This window comes from Elgaria multicarinata, chromosome 1 (genome assembly GCF_023053635.1).
Source record: "Elgaria multicarinata webbii isolate HBS135686 ecotype San Diego chromosome 1, rElgMul1.1.pri, whole genome shotgun sequence".
Classification (NCBI taxonomy): Eukaryota; Metazoa; Chordata; class Lepidosauria; order Squamata; family Anguidae; genus Elgaria; species Elgaria multicarinata.
The window spans coordinates 65,828,466-65,849,530 of record NC_086171.1 but is presented as its reverse complement, the minus strand read 5'-3'; the positions used below and the strand labels follow the sequence as shown (position 1 = coordinate 65,849,530).

General features: G+C 39.3%; 1 protein-coding gene across 2 annotated transcripts in view; it reads left to right on the top strand.

Moving 5' to 3' along the window:
- The window catches only part of SUGCT (succinyl-CoA:glutarate-CoA transferase), a 346,647-nt gene that overhangs the window by 48,816 nt on the left and 276,766 nt on the right, over positions 1-21,065 (top strand). For both annotated transcript variants that reach the window (XM_063129498.1, XM_063129489.1), the window contains one exon: positions 243-338. In XM_063129498.1, coding sequence (XP_062985568.1) covers positions 243-338 — 96 coding nt within the window. The remainder of the gene's footprint in view (positions 1-242; positions 339-21,065) is intronic.

The following is a 21,065-nucleotide window of genomic DNA, read 5'->3' as shown; positions in this document are numbered from 1 at the left end:
CTTGACCCACTTTCATGAAATTGTTTGAAAGCGATTCTGTTTTTTTCCTAATTATATAATAAGGTGTCTAGTTTTGCATTCTAGGTCAACAGCTAGAAGTGTTTCTTCTTCTGTACCTCAACAGAGTAATTAATGCCCTGATACAATGCTCTGAAATAAAGATGTAATTTTGTATTCAAGATACGAATGCAGCAGACTAAAATCTCAGGACTTGATCTTTGTGCCTTTTCATGTCTTTGCAGGTTGCCTGCCTTACCTATATAGCAAGCAATTTCTTAAACTGCGAAACAGAATCTAAACGATGGGGTACTGCTCATGCAAGCATTGTTCCTTACCAGGTAAGCAAATGGGAAAGTTATGTGCATTTTTCTCATTCTACGTTTTTGTTAGCTTTGGCATTGAGAAGTGCCTCACTTTCTGTGAGCTATAGCTTTCAGAAATCCTCCTTTGCCTGGTTAGAACAATGTTTTGCTCACTTTCTACATATTATATTTTGCATATATATTCCTCGCCAGCTTCTAACAAGAAATTATTACTAGCTGGCTGAGTGAAGCAGCCTATATCTTATTTTAAGGAACATGGTTTGTATTCCACAGCACTTACCAAAAAGGAAAGTTAGCTCTTATGCACAGAATGAATAAAGACCTTGAAAGACCAACGGTTTATATTGCTTTTTGAGCCCTCATTGGTGACTGTCTGTGTATTTTATGGTGCTTCTTTGTAATTATGTGGGATGGCAACTTAATGAAAATCAAGCTTTATAGGAACCAAAATATATGAAAAACTCCAAATTATAAGGCCGTGGACTTGCATATTTATATAAAATATATTTGAATGTTTACATAAATGTTTATACAAAATAGTAGTTGCAGCTCCATGCCTAAAACATCTGACCTATTATAAACGTAATGCTTTTATTCCAGATAAAGCTATGCTCATTCCCAATACTCACTCTTATTTCCATCATAATCCATTTAATTAGGCAGCCGTTGCTTTTTCTGTTTTATAATCTCCCCCTCTCCCTTTTCTGTGGGAAAAGTGCAAGAGAGGAAAATAAATCTGCATTGTCCCATTGAACTATACAAAGATGGCTTTGCGTCTAAAGATATAGTTTTAAAGGCTGCTACTTGCATCACTGGTCTGGTTATTATTATTATTTATTTATTTATATAGCACCATCAATGTACATGGTGCTGTACAGAGTAAAACATTAAATAGCAGGACCCTGCCGCATAGGCTTACATTCTAATAAAATCATAATAAAACAATAAGGAGGGGAAGAGAATGCAAACAGGCACAGGGTAGGGTAAGCAGGCACAGGGTAGGGTAAAACTAACAGTATAAAGTCAGAACAAAATCAAGTTTTAAAAGCTTTAGGAAAACGAAAAGTTTTTAGCTGAGCTTTAAAAGCTGCGGTTGAACTTGTAGTTCTCAAATGTTCTGGAAGAGCGTTCCAGGCATAAGGGGCAGCAGAAGAAAATGGACGAAGCCGAGCAAGGGAAGTAGAGACCCTTGGGCAGGCGAGAAACATGGCATCAGAGGAGCGAAGAGCACGAGCGGGGCAATAGTGTGAGATGAGAGAGGAGAGATAGGAGGAGCTAGACAGTGAAAAGCTTTGTAGGTCAATAGGAGAAGTTTATATTGGATTCTGAAGTGAATTGGAAGCCAATGAAGAGATTTCAGAAGTGGAGTTACATGGTTGCCAGCTTTTAATGGTAAATATACAAAAGCAGGCCTTTGGACCTTGGGAGAATATGTCCCTGCTCCTCTCAGAGCATAATATTACAGAAACGACAGCATTTTGCCTGCTGTGCATCTTTCAAGTAAGTCCCCAAAATCTAGTTAAGTTTCATGGCTTGCTCAGGGATTGCTTTCCTCAAGAGCACCCTGATCACATAGGCTGAAACTGTGCTCAGAACTTTGGTTCTAGACCTTATTTACCAGTGGAAGGCACCAAGGTGAAGTAGGCTTTGCTCAACAGCTCCAGTGGGAGATGAGAAGAGCTGATTGGAAACACACTGAAATATCACCCAGAGGGGAATCCTAATAAAGGCGAGAAGATCAAACCGATTTCGCATATGAAGTACTCAGGATTGCTGAATTTTTAAAAGCTATATCCATAACCCAACTTCATTCTACTTGGAATAAGAAGTGTCCACATGACCAGTACCAGAGCCAGCCCTACCATTAGGCAAAGTGAGGCAGCTGCTTCCAGCAGCAAATTTTAGATGTCATGAAAAGGCAGCACATTTTTAGTTATTTAATTTGCTACTGCCAGGGAGAGGTGGTTGTGGGGTTTTCTGCCTCACATACCAAAATAATGTGGCTGGCTTTGGGTACCATACACCTTGGTGGATGAGGCATCGTTTGCTTTTTGTAATAGATCAGTACCCCAAACTCTCATCCTTGGAGAATCCTGACCCCTCATACTCAGAAGAGGAGGGTCCTGAGGTAACAGTTCAGGGAGAGGATTAAGTTACAGAAAGGCATTACAAGGCTTCCACTTCTCTAGGACCTAGTTCCTCAGGAAGACCCCTAGGGACCTGCCCCTTATGTATCCAGAGGAGGCCACATTGCCACTTTCATATGTCAGAGACTCAAGCCATGAAAAGTCTAGCATGACATAGCCACTTGTAGGTCATTGTAGCCTGAGGCTGCTAAAACAGACCATGCTCCTTTAAGAGCAAAGGCCTCAGTCTGAGAAGGCAGGACCAACCAGCCTAAAGGAAGCAAAACCCCTACTTAAGGCTCTGTCTTGATTTGCATCTTGTTGGAGCAACATACAGAGAAGCTTGCCTGGCTTCCAGCCCCTACACCACTTTGAGCGCTCCAAGGCATCCTGTCTCTTTGGGAAACCAGCTTTTCCCAAAGCCTTGGTAAACTCCCAACCCATATCATAACCCTTCAATCAAGATCTCACCATCAGCCAGCAATGTCAAACCCTCATCATGACAGAAGCCCAGCAGAACACTGTTTGCATCAGGCAGCAAAATCCCTGATGAGTGTGGGGGAAAAGCAATAAAAGAGAGTGCGCTGGCAACAATTTTGGGTTGTCTATAGATATTCTGAATATATAGTTGTGAGGAGATAGAAGAAAGAGAGAGGTATCAGAAGAAAGCAGAGAGAAGTATCAGAGGTGATGATCAGTTGTGAGTAACTCTACAAAACCGGCCCTGCAGAAGTATGTGATTTGTGACAAATGTGAACTCCAAAATACAAAACAGGCACAGAAGAATGATGTCCCAGTTGAAGGGGAACATGTACCAGATAGGAAAGGGAATGGTTCAGTAAATCTATAGTTTGTACAGGGGAAAGTCAGTGTCATGGAAAGCATGTCAGTTTCAAGGGCTGCAGTGGAAGTTGGAGAGAAGAAAATGCCAGCAGTCCAGAATGAGAAAGAAATGAATGACAGGCAGATTCCTACTCCCCTTGCTGAGAGAGACTAAGAACCAGGATTGAATCCATCATTATTAACTCCCCCCCCCCCCCCAAATTAGTTCTGTTATGTGTGGCCTGTGTATGGTGTAGTCGTTTGCAGCAGATATTTCTGCAGATTTTATATCTCCTATTTTGTTGGATGTTTGCTCAGACTAGGGATAGACCAGTCTATTTTCAGTCCATGGCACTTTCACATGTGTTTTAGTTCCTAAACACATTTTGTTGAGCTAAGAACTGCATTATAAAATTCAGAGAAATATGGAATCCGAAGGATGACTACATTCTGAGTTGCACATTAGTCTGAGAGGTGTGGATCAGGTCAGCTTGTATTAGAATTTGCAAAGATCAAATTCCTCAAGCTTCTTTAGCAATATCCTAGGTAAAACTTCATTGCATTCTTTTAACAGATGGTTAAACCGAGGTTCAGCGATTTTGTGACCAGACAAAGCATGAACTAGTCTGGTGTCTTTTGGAGTTGAACCCAAGAATGTTTGAGTTATACTCCCCAAAGATATCATATACTACCTTTTTGCTTCCTGAAATATGATATAAAGACTAAATATTATATTCTTCTAGGCAGTAATTTGTTTCTAAACATTTTTAGGTGGTTAAATATAGGTTGAAATACACTACTAATAAAATTATGTAAAACACATTTTGGCAGAGTTGTTTTTGAATCTTAGAAATTCAGAAGAAAATTGAGCTGTTGTTTTTTGCCTGAGACAACTTAAAAATTGGCATGTGTGTGTGTTCCGACAAGCTTTAAATTACAATTATGAAAAGATGTGGACTTTGCTATGGTACTCTAAGAATGTCAGAATGTCATTAAATCATGAAGGATTAAGTAACCTTTGGGAATCTCTTTTTAACAGATGTTGAGAGGGTTCTTTTTAGAAAACAGTATTTCAACATCTGGGGCTCTGTGCATGACACAACCCTGAACAGTGTCACACGAGGAAAATGACCAATACAATCATTATTTGTTTAGTGTTTAAAATGTGTTAGTAATCAGCAAGTGTGTTTGTCCTAATTATTCTTAATCTTGTTGGATGCATTCAGTTTTATTTATGAAATTTACTCTTAAGCCCAGTTTCAGTGAACTGGAGAAAGTTTAGTGGAAAACTGTAACAGAAACTGGATGTTGCAAAATAGTGGTTTGGGTTTCTGTGTGTTTCTTTATTTGGTGGGACTTCTTATGATGCCAATCAAAGCTTACAATGCAATCATATATGTATCTACTCAGAAGTATGTCCCAGGTAAGTGCCCATAGGATTCCATCCTTACTTATTTGAGCTGTTTGCTATTTCTACTCATGTTGACACCCCCAAGCCCTAGTTTCCCCATAACATCCTTTGGACTTTCTAAGCTAGCGAAAATGTGTTCTCCATTGCAGGAAGAGGATGACTGGGGCTAAGTAAGACATTGTAGAGAGCATGGGTGGACAGACAGTAGATCTGGATCTACTGGTAGAGTCTCTGGGTGATCTGTCCTAAATTGGCAAAGACCTTTGGCTCTCAATAGTTTAACAATAGCAATAAAATTACTTCCTCCACTCCCCCTAAATTATACTGCTGAAATGAAAAAAGTTTTAAGTAATTGGGGAGCGATCTATGCTGGAGCACCTTTTGTTTGTGAGGCACTTCTGTGCCGGTTTTTCTTTCAAATCCAATTGCTGCTCTGTGGGTACATTAATGAATACAGTGCAGTATCCATCATGTTTCTAATGCAATCAGGTGCCCCCCTCTACATGCATTGCATTGTAATTGCAGGAGAAGTAAGAGGCATTTGAAGGGTCAAGTGTGTTTTATCATTTGTGTTTATAGTGCAGATGCACACCACAAGCCACTGTTTAGGGCTGCTGTTGTAGGAAAAAATGGGAGATCATGCTGCCATTTCAGGTAGCTTTTTTTAAAAAAAAAAGTACACTCACTGCATGCACACTCTCACAGCTGTGCAGAAATGTGGGCTTAAAAATCATTTGTGTGATTAATATTCACAGCTGCACAGCTGTGTAGGTACGCAGTGAAAAATAGCCATTTAAAACCCCACACAGATTTTCTACCTGCAAATCATGTCAAGATCTGTGCAAGGAAAGAGCGGGGAAAGGGAGGAGGAGGAAGATGTGTGTGTGTGTGTTTTGTTGGTTGGTTTGTTTGTAATTTTTTTAAATTGTTTTGTAGTTCTGGGCTTCCCTTGCTCGGCTCCGTCCATTTTCTTCTGCTGCCCCTTACGCCTGGAACGCTCTTCCAGAACATTTGAGAACTACAAGTTCAATCGCAGCTTTTAAAGCTCAACTAAAAACTTTTCTTTTTCCTAAAGCTTTTAAAACTTGATGTTGCGCAGACTTTATACTGTTAGTTTTACCCTACCCGGTGCCTGCTTACCCTACCCTGTGCCTGTTTGCATTCTCTTCCCCTCCTTATTGTTTTACTATGATTTTATTAGATTGTAAGCCTATGCGGCAGGGTCTTGCTATTTACTGTTTTACTCTGTACAGCACCATGTACATTGATGGTGCTATATAAATAATAATAATAATAATAATAATAATAGATCACATATGCACATTTGGAATATAATATATATTCAAGTCTAGATATAGGATATTTAACAATGATTGATTTATTTCATTCCATTTCAATTCAATTTAATTTAATTTATGCCCCCACCCCCGGGTACTAGATCTCTTTATCCATCCACCTATGTTTTCCATAATTCTATGTATGCCGAAGGGTGTGTTCTCCCATCTTCTTCTTGGTTCACATAATTAATGAATTTCTTCCATATCCCCTCAAATTTATCTTCGCTTTGTTGTCCTCGTACTTTCCTCAATTGTTGCGTCAACTTTTCTAGGAGGGCTATCTGCCAAACCCTTTGATACCAATTATCAATATGAAATTCTTTGCCATCCTTCCAGAAGATGTGTGCGTGAGAGAGGGAATGTGGAAGAACAAGTTGCAAAACATCTACAACTTTAAAGGTGCTTCCACTGCTAAGAGTTAGAATACTACCAGAATTCTTTAATTCTAAGTGTATATCTTTTGTGCCAAATTGAAGTTGGCGGATATCAGAGTTATAGTGAAAAACGAAGTACATCCTGCAACACTGAAGTCGGCCTACCCCTGGCCTAGAGTATCTCTCTCACCAGCAACAGTGTAGTGAGGAGAACTCTGTGCTTTCTTTAAGCACAGTTGGCTTCAATTGGAAGCTTTTCGCTATGTGCATTTATTAAGTCAATTAGGGTGACCATATGAAAGGAGGACAGGGCTCCTGTACCTTTAACCGTTGCGTAGAAAAGGGAATTTCAGCTGGTGTCACTTGTATGCATGTGCCACCTGGTGAAATTCCCTCTTCATCACAACAGTTAAAGCTACAGGAGCCCTGCCCTGTTTTGAATCTGGTCACTCTAGTATAGCTCCTGCAGCTTTAACTGTTGTGATGAAGTGGGAATTTCACCAGGTCCTGCATGCACACAAATGACACCTGCTGAAATTCCCTTTTCAATACAACTGTTAAAGATACAGGAGCCCTGTCCTCCTTTCCACATGGTCACCCTAAGTCAATGCATATCACCTTATGTATCTCTAATTAGCTCTTCAAATATCAGTTGGAGAATAAAGAAAAGCACACATACCGCTCTAGCTGATTTCCATCTCAGACCTGGAATGGCACACACACCTTTATTGTTGAAACTAGGAAGAGCTGTGGATGGTTGAAATGAAAGTGAATTGTGAGTCAGCTAGAGACCAGGTTTGCCGGATACAGTGAGTTATGCAGCTGTTTGCAATCTATCCTACAGTCACAGTCCTCCTGAGCCATTGTTCCGTATCCACCCCCAACTTCACTGTACATTTTAACACAGGGAAACATCAGCCTTGTTATATAAGACCCCGAATCACAAGCAAGGTTTGCCTTTTATTGCCATATGATGTCTCTCTCCTGTGGGAGAAAAACATGATAGTTAAAATCCCATATTCCCTCATCATGCTAGCAGTGAGTTTATTCTCCTGGCAGAGCAATTTACAAGGTGTTTTCAGTCCCATCCATAGATTCAAAACCCCACAAATGGACCCTCATCTCATGGAAGCCTTTCTTTTTCATGCAATAATGCCGGGGGATGCATTTGCTATCTTAGCTTTTTAATATATATATTTTTAATTTCCAGGCTAAAAACTCTGATTTGCATTGAGTTTAACCTGCTTTGGTGCCCTTTTGCGTTAGAAGGAATTGGGATAGTGAACAAAACTGAACACTTCATCATCATCCTTGGGTTGAGGGGTAGATGCTTCCATTTCATGTGATGACCATCCTTTGAACCTATGGAACAAAAGAAGAGCCTTCTGAATTAAACCATCTAGTCCAGCATTCTATTTTCCGCAATAGCCAACCAGGTGATTATGAGAAGTCTACAAGCTGGGCATGCAGACAACACCCCTATCCCTTCGGTTGTTATCCCCAACAAAATACTAGTCCCTGTCAGGCTACAGAGAAATACAGGAGAGATAAAAGGATGTACTTCTTCACACAACTCACAGTTAAACTATGGAATTCGCTACCGCAACATGTAGTGATGGCCACCAATTTGGATGGCTTTAAAAGGGGATTGGATAAATTCCTGGGGGAGAAGGCTATCAATGGCTGCTAACCTTAATGGTTATGTGCTATCTCCAGCATTCAAGGCAGTAAGCCTGTATGCACCAGTTGCTGGGGAACATGGGTGGGAGGGTGCTGTTGCACCATGTCCTGCTTGTTGGTCCCTGGTTGACAGCTGGTTGGCCACTGTGTAAACAGAGTGCTGGACTAGATGGACCCTTGGTTTGATCCACCATGGATTTTCTTGTGTTTTTATGTGCAGGGTTGTGGTAACTTGCTTTCAAGATGATTGAGACCATTGGGAAATGCAGGTGTTATTTCATGTGTAGAGTATAAAAGTAACAGGCTTCCAAATTCCAGAACAAGTTAAATAAGAAGTGACTATATCTAAATATTAGGTGCGGGCATGCTAGTGTCATACAGGATAAGACTCGTAAAAGGATAAACTCGAACCAATTGCAAAAGGAAAAGAAAAGCAGGGAGCAGCTGAGGAAGTTTTGGTACTATAGCTTATGTAGCTTTCTATTAAAGCAAGAAAGCCCAAAGTCTTCCTTCAGCCTGAAATAATCAAGAGTTAAATGCCCAAATAATATTCCGTAGTGTTTGCTTTTAAGATGAAAACTTGATGCAGAAAGCGAAATGCAATTTTGCCAAGAAAGAGCTGATGTATAATATACTACCGGGTTTCACAGGCTTTTTGTGAAACTCTGCTTGAGAACATGAAAGGCTGCTTTCAAAGATAAACCCACCACACATAATTAATAGCTGAAGACACTTTATTAAAGAGAGTTTTCCATTTTGTGGTTGCATCTTGGACCTTTCAGTAATCACTCAATCCTCTGAGAACGATGCAAGATTGCTGATGTGAAACTGCACCTATTGAAGTTGAGATGGGAGAAATATATGATGATAGATCATATTCCTGAACTGTATTCAGTATTAAAGATGACAAATCTGGATTTTTACCCTTTTATTTCAGCCACTGTTAATACAAAGGAGAAATTATTCAAGGATGTCCTGAAGAATTTATAAGTTTAGGACTCTGTGTTGGAGTTCTGACCAATGACCTCAGAAGACGGTCACAGCACACTGCATGCTTAAACAGTACTTTTCCCCTCCAAAGTTGTACATATCAAACCTTTTACAGTACTTAATGCCAACTTTCTATCTTCACATCCTAGGCAGTAATCTCTTCCTTCATTGACTGGATTGTCGTTGGTAACTTTTCTTTGAGAGGAAATATCTGTGTCCCAAATTCTAAATCAATTTCTGATCCCCTACTAAAAGTTTTGCTTATTTTGAGATAACCTTTTATATTATTGAGGGCTTTCCTTTTATACAGGTTGGCTGAAGAAACGTCAGCTGTTTATTAAGTCATTTCAGGCACAATCCTATGCATGCATAGGGAGAAAGAAGCCCTACAACATCCAGTAAGCCCCAAGTAGCCATGCACTCTTAGAAATTTTAAATTCAATAACAGTGAACCAGAGATTATAGCTTTGTGGCTGTCCTTTATTTTCTTTGTGTTGGTTCCCATATGATTGCTAATACCATATCACCTAACAATAGCTTTTCAAGCTAGAAATAAAAACTAGAGTATGAGAAGTCTTGTTCAGGACAGACTACCATTTCCAATCTGTCATTTTGTTCCTAAGAAGAGGAGTAGGCTATGCTTTAAGATATGGAGTATCTTAAAGCATAGTACTACCTTAAGCTTCCCAAGGTACCATAGTACTACCTTAAAGTACTTAAGTACTACCTTAAGTACTACCTCAAAGTACTACCTTAAGCTTCCCAAGGGTTTGAACATTAGGGTATGCCTACTAGGCTACTTTCAAAGATAACTCCATCCTTTGAACGGCATATCCTTACGCTGTATCACAAGATACTTTTGAAGGTCTTTTCACTTTCAGATCTATACCCAGCCATTTCTTGGGTGTCAGGACCTATCTTTATGCAAAGAGATGGTTATCTGAAGGCTTGTCCACACTGCTTTATGGTAACAAAGTCATGGCTCTTAATTTACTTCCTGCATAAGTAAGTGCAACGAGGTTAACTAGTTAGGGAGAGCTATAGTACGCTATAGCTGTAATCCAGTGCCCTGTGTATGTCAGATGTACACCCATGATGAGGTTTTTCATGTATCTTTTTCATAGCACCCTACACTACTTTATAAATTCAGGGAGCATAAAATTTAGTTTGGGTAGGGGAAGAGATGGGACTGCTGTGCTGACCAGGTGCATGAGTGTAGTCTCTTACCAAGGAAAGATGTGACATTGCCAAATTACAGTTTATGCCTCAACTGCTGCTGTTTTCGCTTAACAAGTACCAACCCCTTTCTTAAGTATCTTAACCAGGAGCAGAACTTACCTGGTGCTTTGAGAGAGTATTTAACAATAGATGGGCGTTTCTGTAAGCATCTATTTTGTTAATGCCTTCTTCCTTTTCACTGGACTGTGTTGTCCTCCGTTGTTGATTCTGTGTTTTTCTGCTGAGGTAGTCTGCCTCTCTCTTAGATACTCTCTCTTAGAAATACCTTCCAAGCTGGGATAAGTAATTATTGATGAAATCTCAGGCAAGCCATCTGAGATGGCACAGAATGGCTCAAAATAGTTCTGGGTCACAGAATCCACACTAAAGACAATGAGTTATGTTGCATATAGATATAATTTAACCGAGATTGAAATTAATATCACTTTGCTACTAAGAAGAGAATATTAACAAATATTATATGTGTCACAAAATGTGTAGGTGCTTCTTAAGGCTTCCGAACATAAAAAATAATGGCTGAGATCAAGACTTTAACTACTGTATTTCTTCAATTCTAAGACGCACTTTCCCCCCCATATAAACATCTCTAAAAACGGGGTGAGTCTTAGAATCACGGGTGTGTCTTAGGTTTTTTTTTTTTTTTCTGTTGGTGGTACTGAAATTAGTGTGCGTCTTACAATCGAAGAAATACGGTAACTGAGGGTGAAGGAAACACATTTCCTATTCAAGGGAAAAGTGTACAATTAAGAAATCTGCATAACTTTACAATAAAGTTTAATTGGACATTAAGTTTGACTTGGAAACAATTTGCTTTCCATTCAAAGATGCAATACATTGTTAAAATACTTAATTGTCATGTAGTGATGTGCCCACTAGATGTCATTCATGTAATCTAGTAAAAGTTACACCATGCATTTCTGGGATCATTTTTTTAAAAAATGAGGACAGGGTTAGAATTAGCATTTGTTATTGTTGTTTTTACAGTATAGATGCGTGTTTAGAGTTTGAAAATATTGATTGTCATCGAATAAAGGTTATTGTTTCGCTAATTTCTTAATCTCAACACTAGAATTTTGCACAACCTAGCTTGTTATGTAATTGAATGGAAGTGGCTCCTATGGTGCCTAACTTTCCCCCACAGAGACTGTTAGGCAGTTGAGCTTGAAATACAGAACAAGAATTCACTTTTGGTGCTTACAGTAAATACTGGCTCAGCTGTGGAAGGTGGATGCAGAACTGGCTTTCAATAAGTATTTAGATGATTTAAACAATCATGTGATTGGGTTAGACAGGGTGCAAATATCTCAAAATAGGCGTAAGCTTCAGTAGAAGCAGAAAGAGATCTCACTTTGTGCTTATTCTAAACCCCACTGAAGTGAAATTGAAGATCGAATGCTGTGAAATTCGGCTTTGATATAAGACACTATATTTGTTCGGTTTTAACAATGTTTGTGTCATTACTGTGGAAAGTTTTATGCTGTCCCCCCCACCATCGCCCCCCGACAAATTTGAAAAGTTTATTGTGCCATTATCCTTGATCAAATCTGTCTTTTAAAACTGTTGGGACTAGCAGCTATTAACGCCCCCGATAGGTTAATAGTATCACTTTAATTCTTCAAACCCAGTGCAAAGACTAATCCAGGCAAACCTTAAGTCTCTGCCAGCAGTGTTGGTGGACTGAACCTAATATATATTTCACAATACAGATAACTTTTCATTTTTTTTAATATCATGAAGAATATTTTACTATATTAGTTAACAAATGTAATAAAAATGTTAGATGGGACTCCCTGCTCTGCCCAATGAGCTGTTAACATTTCCTATAATTGCCTGTGAACCTACTGTTGTCATCTTCTTTCACTCCTTCCCTGTTTTAATTAGGCAGTGAGGTTGCCTTTGTTTTTTTTTAAGTGCAGGAGTGAGGATTAAAAAATTATTCAAGTCAATTAATTTTATATTCATTCTTTTATTGAAAAACCTGGTTCTGGGTCACGTTTTCCTTGGGTTTGCAGGTTATTGTTTCTCACAAGAGTTATGGACCACATAAAAACTTCTGCCCCCTTTTAACCTGATGGAGGATCGCATGTTTATGACCTGCTTATGATCTCACCTAGCCCTCCGTCCTGTCCTTTTAGCCCCTGACACTCATGTAAATATTTACACTGTAAGGGCAGCGCTAGATGTTACAAGAGATATGGAGATGCTGTTCTGTGTGTCTTTGTCCCCTCTTCCTTGTAAGAAGTAGTGTAATACAACATGTGACATGACATTTTACTGGGCATTTCCTCACCTTGTGTTGTTTGCTATGGGGTGGGAAAATGTCCAATTCAATGATGTATTATAATAAATGCTATACGTAACAGGAAAACAATCGAGAAGGAGTGGTGGACCTCCATGTGTCTTGTAATGCCTAGTTCCTCCCAAAATTCTATGATCCTAGTTATTTGTTCTTTCTTGCTAGTCTGAAATGGCTGCAGTTACTCAGGATGCTCTGGAATACCAGCTAGGATCAAGGAATGTGTCTATTAGGAACACTACAAAGGGCTTTTAGTGAAGTATTTTTAGTGCTGCCTCACAAAGAGGCAACTGTTTACTTGAAAAATAGCTAGAGGATCTTTCAGAAGTGTCATAGAACTGAAAAATAAATTAGCATTTGGTTTGTATTTTCTGAGCTTTAGCATTTGGTTTGTATTTTCTGATGGTTATATTTTAAAGCAAAATTTTATATGTGGTATTGATGCCAACCTTGTCAATCTTTTTATTTTTGCAGGACTTTTGACCCTCTTGAAATTTTCTTAGCTTTCTAGGATAAAGTCAGTCACCGCAATCTTTGACGTTTCAAAGAAAGGGAAACAATCCTCAAATTTTAGTAGTGGAATGCCCTTTCTCTGGTAAGGCAACTAAGGCAATCAGATCTATATACTTACATAGGACCTAAAGGGAAAAGTGTGATAGATTATGTGATCCTCTCATAACCAGCCATCTCATTGTTTGTTAACTTTAAAGTTGTGGTCAGACCTGAGAGTGATCATATGCCAATCCAAAAATTTCTCCTTCCTCTATTTAGTCCAATACCCCCTTCAGAAAATTTGATGGCTCCACCTAAGAACTTAATAACTCAAGGAGATAAAAGGGCCCGTTGGAATGGGAAGGTACAAGCTACTATGAATTCCTTTCTAATGTCCCCTAAGACTCTTTTGCTAAGAGATCAACTCTTGATTCACCCAGAACTCTTATTTATTTATTTATTACATTTCTATATCGCCCAATAGCCGGAGCTCTCTGGGCGGTTCACTCTTGGAAATCTTTGATAAATTAGTCCAAGAAATTAGACCTTTTGTGGCCAGCCTTAAACCCAAGTATCCAGCTAAACAGTCCAACTATGGCTGGTTTGATGCCCAGTGTGCCACTCAGAAGCACATCTTAGCCACTCAGAAGCACATCTTAGCAAGAGCTATAAGACAATTGAGATTGGAAGATTTGCTAGTAAATTATAGTCTCTCTCTCTCTCTATATATATATCTTTGAAAAGAGTATAAAAATTTACTTAGGGGGAAAAGGCAGAGCATGTACGCCATACTTGGGTGGAGTTAGGTCGGGCAACCATGGGAAGGGATTCAACTAGATTCTGGGCCCTGGTGACAAGAAATGGATAAGAAAAGGATGAGAAAGGCATATGGCCCTATTGACAATCAAATCACCTCTGCGCAATGGCATGCCCATTTTTCTTCCCTTTTCATTCAGTCTACTTTTGGGATGACATTGAATCCCCGTAATAGCATGGACTTATTTAGGCTTTCTTGCTATCCTTAATGGGAGCCAGTAACCGTTGATGAAATAAACATCCTAATTAATTCCCTACCTATCAAAAAAGCCTCTGGAGAAGATGTGCTCCCTGGAGAATTATTTAAAGCAAATCCTGGTTGGTAGTCCCCAGTTCTTGCCTTATTGTTTACCCATGTTAATCAGCATGGGAAAATTCCAGAGAGAGGGGGAGTAAGCATAGTTGTCCTTATTTATAAAAAAAGGTTCCAAAGCTGTCCCAAAGAATTTTAGACCAATTAATCTATTGAATATTGTGTCTAAATTATATTCAAAATATTTATTGGGCAAATTGGAGTCTTGGGCTACTGAAAACACCGTTATTGCTGTCTGTCTCTTCTGCCAAGACTCTCGTTCACGCACTGGTTATCTCTCGGTTGGACTACTGCAACCTTCTTCTCTCTGGCCTTCCTTCGTCTCACATCAGTCTGCTGGTCTCTGTCCACCATTCTGCCGCTAAGATCATCTTCTTGGCCCGCCGCTCTGACCATGTCACTCCACTTCTGAAATCTCTTCATTGGCTTCCAATTCACTCCAGAATCCAATATAAACTTCTCCTGTTGACCTTCAAAGCTTTTCATGGCCTAGCTCCTGCCTATCTCTCCTCTCTCATCTCACACTATTGCCCCGCTCGTGCTCTCCGCTCCTCTGATGGCATGCTTCTCGCCTGCCCAAGGACCTCCACTTCCCTTACTCGGCTTCGTCCTTTTTCTTCTGCTGCCCCTTACGCCTGGAACGCTCTTCCAGAACACTTGAGAACTACTAACTCAATCACAGCTTTTAAAACTCAGCTAAAAACTTTTCTTTTCCCTATAGCTTTTAAATATTGAGTTTGTTCTGACTCTATACTGTTAGCTTCACCCCACCCGGTGCCTGTTTACACTTCCCTGTGCCTGTCTGCATTCTCTTTCCCTCCTTATTGTTTACTACAACTTTATTAGATTGTAAGCCTATGCGGCAGGGTCTTGCTATTTACTGTGTAATCTGTACAGCACCATGTACACTGATGGTGCTATATAAATAAATAATAATAATAATAATAATAATAATAATAATAAGAAGAAGAAGAAGAAGAAGAAGAAGAAGAAGAAGAAGAGGCAGGGGTTTATGGAGGGTAATGTTTTGTCCTCCACCATGTGATCCAAAAATACTCACAAAATGGTAGAAAAGAGCTATTTGCTGCTTTTGTGGATCTCAGTTCTGCCTTTGACCTTATAGACAGGGGATGCCTTTGGCAAAAGTTAACTGCCACAAATATTGACAGAAAGCTGCTCTTTTAAAGGCAATGATCAACAGTGGGAGGGAGCAATTTTCAGCAGAAAACTCATGCAGGACCTGATCTGGACTGAGAGCTTGTTCCAGATTGAGGCCCGACAGCTGCTGCTGTTTCAAGATAAAAAAAATACTGTTTTTAAGTGTCCTTTTTAGAAAACCTGAAGAATGTAATGTGCACATTGTGGTCCTAGCACATACTGTTAAAAGTTTTACCTTTAGAATATTCTTAAATCATTTCAAGAACAATGTAGCTTTGTTCCCATAAAATGCCAGAGAACTTTGCTACACGAGGCATATATCGTGCGCTCGTGATTCCCTTATTCAAAGTTGTTTACAGGTTCTTTAGACAATGCTTTGAGCCTCCATTTTCACTTCACTGTTGGTAAGTTTTTTTTTTTTTTTAGAGCAGGGAAAATGTATTATTTAAAGAAAGTGTGTGTGGGGGGGAAACACGACTTCTTGTATAATTGTGCTGTTCCATTATACTACAGCTCCACCTAGAGGCTATATAGCAGAAAAGCAGGAAAGGAAACACTCTTTGTGAAGAGCTTGGATCTCAGTTCTGTGATGAAACTGAAAGTAGATGCAGTGGATTAACAGCCTTGTGTAGAAAAGCTCAGAGAGTGGAATTCTAGAATTTTGTGCCACTGATATTTAGAGACACCCCTCTCCTGCCCAGCCCCAAATAACTAATTGATAATGTATGTCCATATTCTTTTTTCATCTGTTCATTTCTCCACCACTTACTGTTTAAACCCTTCTCATTTACTATGAACCCCTCTGCATATGGGTATCGGGGAGGAAGAAATGGGCTAGGTTAAATATCCCCAGCTCTTTCAGACTTTTCTCAGATCTGTGATCAAATATTTAACTTTTAATTTCTCTTTATAAATATACATGACTGGAAATAGAAACCAGGCTGCAATCCTAGGCACAATTACTTGAGAGTAAGCTCAATTCAATTTAGTGGGCCTCTTAGAAAATATGCGTATAGTCAGATGAAGCAGATTGCATTCCGGGCAACATAACACTAAAAATGATGGATTGGATCCAGACTTAGAGTAGACCCATTGAAATCAATGGGACTTAGATTAGTCATGAATAACTTAAATTCCATTAATTTTATTGGGTCTACTATATGTATGATGAAGTCCGGCTCCAACTCGATATATTCTATCTTGCAACATCTAGATAGATCTTTCTGAAAATAACCTATACTAAGTCAGTTTAAATGTCCTGAAGTATGGCCGGTTTAAGCAGTATTACCTATCCAATATAATCTAGTTACTAAATTATAAGTGTCTTGGAAATGTATTAAAATATTCTGTAACAATTCACAACCCTCTTGTTGATAGTATAATAGGCTGGTGCAATCCTTAGTACATCCTGTAGGTCTACTGTGTTTGCCACATGTGGGTTAATGTATTGCTGATTTTCGGAATAGCTCTTAAGGGGCTTATCATTGTTTTAAAAATATTTTGAAGTTGGAGGCTAGGGCCGCATGTCAAATCATATTGCAGACAGCTGCTTTCCTAACCAGTGCATTCAGACTCTTCCATTGCTGGGAAGCATCAGAGCAGAAATTATAGCACCATACGTAAGTATGATTGTTTTGTTTTAGTATGGTAAGTGAAGTACATTGGTGTCTGAACAGCAGAATGGAAAATATCAGGAAGTCAGGTGTGTTTATGTGCTAATATTTAAGAAGAGTTTTCATAATCATTTGATGTGTCCATTATGCAGAAATCATTAAATGGTTTCAATGAATTTTACCCAAGATATTGGAGTAGGGTTTTTTGGGGTGGGGGGGTGGGGGTTGCAAAGGATGTTGAAAATGCATTGTTGAAGTTCAGTTGTTAGTATTTGCGTCATCTACTTTCAGTTAATGGCCCATGGTGATGCATAATTTTTGAGAAAATATGTAAAAGGAATTACGCAGTTCTGTAACCTCAGGCTCAAGAATGCATTAGCTGCTAAGATATTTACAAGAGAAAATTTAAATAAATGATTCTGGGGTTCAGAATGGAACACTGTTCCTTCTGTCTCTACGTCTTCTTAAAGTCTCAAGTTTATATTTTATATTTTAAAAATCAGCTGATTTTATTTCCAAGTTGGTAATAACAAATATTATGACTACAGAATACTCCTTCATAATCAGAGTTATTCATAATCCGAGAGTCACAGAAACCTCCTTGCAGTCACTGGTGGCGCCAGATTTTTGAGGGCCATTGGGCAAGGCCCTTCCAATGGGCTCCTCTTGCTGCTATGGCTCCTCATTTTCTTCCTCATCATTACTACTGTTTGCTTGTTTGAAGGCAGAGAGCCAGTGAACAAGAAGGCAGTGGCAACTACTGCTTCTCCTTCTCACCGCCTCCATTGTCTGGGTGAGGTCGAGAGGCAGGTGAATAAGCAGGTTGCAATAGTAAAGAGAAGAAATAACTCCAGGGGGTTCTTGTCAGTAGACCCCTCTTGGAATGTGGATCCTTGGCACATGCCTTAGACGCCAGCCCTGCAGGCAGCCTCAGTCTGTAGATCTCAAAATGAGAGGTGGATGCCCGTAAGTGTAGACAAGCAGTTGCTCAGGGCAATGGGAGTGTCTCCTGGTTCTTGCCAAGATGTCTTCAGAACTAGTGAATGGCTAGAGGTATTGTTGTTTTTTAAGGCTTTGGGGATAGCAGCTTGATCCTATGTCGTATAAATCAGTTGATTTAATTGTCAAATTTTATTGCTGTTGTCATCTGATTTTTATCTTGATAGCGGCTCAGTTCAGAAACTCAAATCCCAGCTTGCTAAATTGCACTTTAGCAGCTGGAATCAAGTAATTGGACAGGGCGCGCTCCCTCCTCACCCCTGGCTCTGACATCCTGATTTGATCAAACCGCTGTTAGCCATTGGATCCAAAATGGGGAATGTTACAGTCACAACTTGAAATTGGTTTGAGATCCTGGTTAATAAACTGGCAATAAACCACAGTTCCCTATTTCAGACTTAAATTGTTGTGGTTTAATTAAACCATGTTGTAAGTCTCAAGGAGGGGAAGGAGGGAATGTGTGGTCCCATAGCTCAGTATAGTAATTACAATACAGTAAGCTGGGAATTGAATATCTAAACCAGAGAAATGTATCTGTGATATAAACACATATACATAGTGTGTGTGTGTGTGAGAGAGAGAATTTTTTTTAATGTAAACCACCCATGGAGTCTATAGGCTGAATGGTGTGATTTAAGTAAATAAATTGTGGGTGAGGTGAGTGTGGTGGAGGGAGACATAGGTCTTGTGTTTTGAGATCAGCATTATAGTTGTACAATCTAACGTGTCAGCCTCCTAATCTGTAAAACTGAGAATATCAGTTTACTACAGTGGAATGTTTTTCCGAAGGCTACTGGCCTGATACCCAAGTCTCTGCAGCCATGTGCCATGGGGACAACTAAAACTGTGAAGGATTGTTGAGCTAGAATGTGGTTCTAAATCAAGGCTGCCTTGACCTGCCAGAGGGTCTGGAACACTGCACGGATGTAATCTGTGACTTGATGTTTAGTGTATGCTCCTGTGTAATTTACTTGTCTCTCTTGGGCACCTCATTGTATTAAACAAGCCAAGGGGGTGAACTAGGAAATTCTGCTTTCCAGCTCTCAAAGTTTGCTCTATTTTTAAAAAACTTTTCCCTCCCCCTCCCCTTTCTATTTCACAGCTGGTCAGCACATGTAAAATAATTGGTTAGATCAGGTAGAGGCAACTAGGGAAGGCTGCACTGAAAACGCAACAAATCTGTATAACATTTCTGGAGAGCAGAAACAGGATAAAGTTAAAACAGAGCATGGTTTTCCTTATATTTAAAGTTTCATAAAACAAACAATAATAGTTAAGGCAGCAAATTAGTTTTATGGATATTCTTTCTTTTACCACTACTTAAATGAGCATGTTTGGGATGGTGCCAGGATATTACACATTGCTCAACAAGATTACAGAGAAATCCCAGACATGCACTAGAGAGTCATTAAATTTAACATTTCTAAAAGATATTTTCAGCAGCTCAAGACTTGTTTGAGTATTGTACAGTCCCCTTCCCCCGCTTCCTAATTGTTAGAAACCCATCAAAGATGAGAACTCCCCAAAATTTATTATTCTGCAAAGTGATTTAACAACCAAATCCACTACATTTCCTGTGTTAAAGGAAATGGAGAATCTTTAGATCAGCTTGTTCCTTCTTTGAAAATCACAATTTCAGAGAAACCTTCGTAATTATTTTAAGTAAACAGGAAACATGGTTATTTGCTTGGGAGTGCATGTTTAAAGTAATGTAGTCTAAGGCAATAGATGTGATAGTAAAAGGGGATCTAGGAATACTGGAAAATATGGTTTGAATAAAAGTGCGTATGGTTGATGGTCTTACTCCTTCAGAGTTTTATTTTAAGTTTTAGTTTAAATATTTTTACAATGTTTTAACCATTTTCCTCCAACTGTACTGAGAGAAGGAGATCTCAGTTCCCACGAGGGCAGAACTAGATCTTTAGCTTGACATGGGGGCTGCTGCCAAAAATAGCAGCCCTGTGTAAAGATGTTCTTCTCCCTGTAATATTTGCAAACACTTTCCTCCGTCAGGATATCATATCATGTGTTTCCTCTCCTCTGCTCCACATCACTGGCATGGGGAAATGCTCAAGTTGATGTTTAGGCACACTTAGCTGTACAGTGATATCATTGTATGGAGGAACGGGGAAGAACAGGATACGGGGCTAACCTTATGTGCCATCATTTATCTGGAAGTAAGTGAATGAATGGAAGTGATTGCAAAAGACAGTGCTGCATCAGTCTTACACATGCTGCTCCTTGCTGCCTTCCCATTTATGTCCTTTATGTCTTTTATATTCCATTCCTCACTCATGCAAGGGTAGTGTGTGTGTGTGTATGGGGGGGACAGGTTATGTGGGTGGTGTTTTGATATATTGTGCTAACAAACTTGGCCTTTAACTTCTCTAGCTGAAGGGTGAAACTAGAAACAGTGGTTGCAATGGCAGATATCTTAATATTAAGGTGTTTGTAGTTTAAAGTGAGGAATCTCAATCATTTTCTCCATTTACTTACTAGTGAGAAGGTCTTGAAAAAGTAGTATTGGCAAATAAATTAAGTAATCTTAACCCAGAACATTATTTCTACTGTTTAAATCCCAGTAGTAGTTGAAGATTTAAAACAGGAAATACAAATATAGATTTTTCATATATGTACAGTATGTATACACACAATATAGGTAGTACCATCTTCTTGGTTAGCCATGTGTCCTACTTGAATGTTCCTCCCTTTGAAGGTATCTTCTATTTGAAGGGCTCTCTAGTCCAAGTCTGCTTTAAAGATCAAGAACCATAAGAAGGCCTTGAAGTTGCCCATCAACGCTTAGTACCTGGACAGCAGACTGAGCAGGAAAGACAGAGGACCTGGTCACAGTCTTCCCCAATATGGTGATATGTAGTGTGTGTGTGTAGGAAGGTGTGTGTATGTATATGTGTTTAGATTATAATCTTCTTTTTTAATGAAGTCCATCAGTCATATAAATGAGGCACACACAGTTCCAAAAAAGAGCACCCAGCCTGAAGACATTACTTTGTCTGTGTGGAAAGAATAGCGACATTTGCTAAATTGTCTGGGGCAAAATAATTGTAAATGTCCT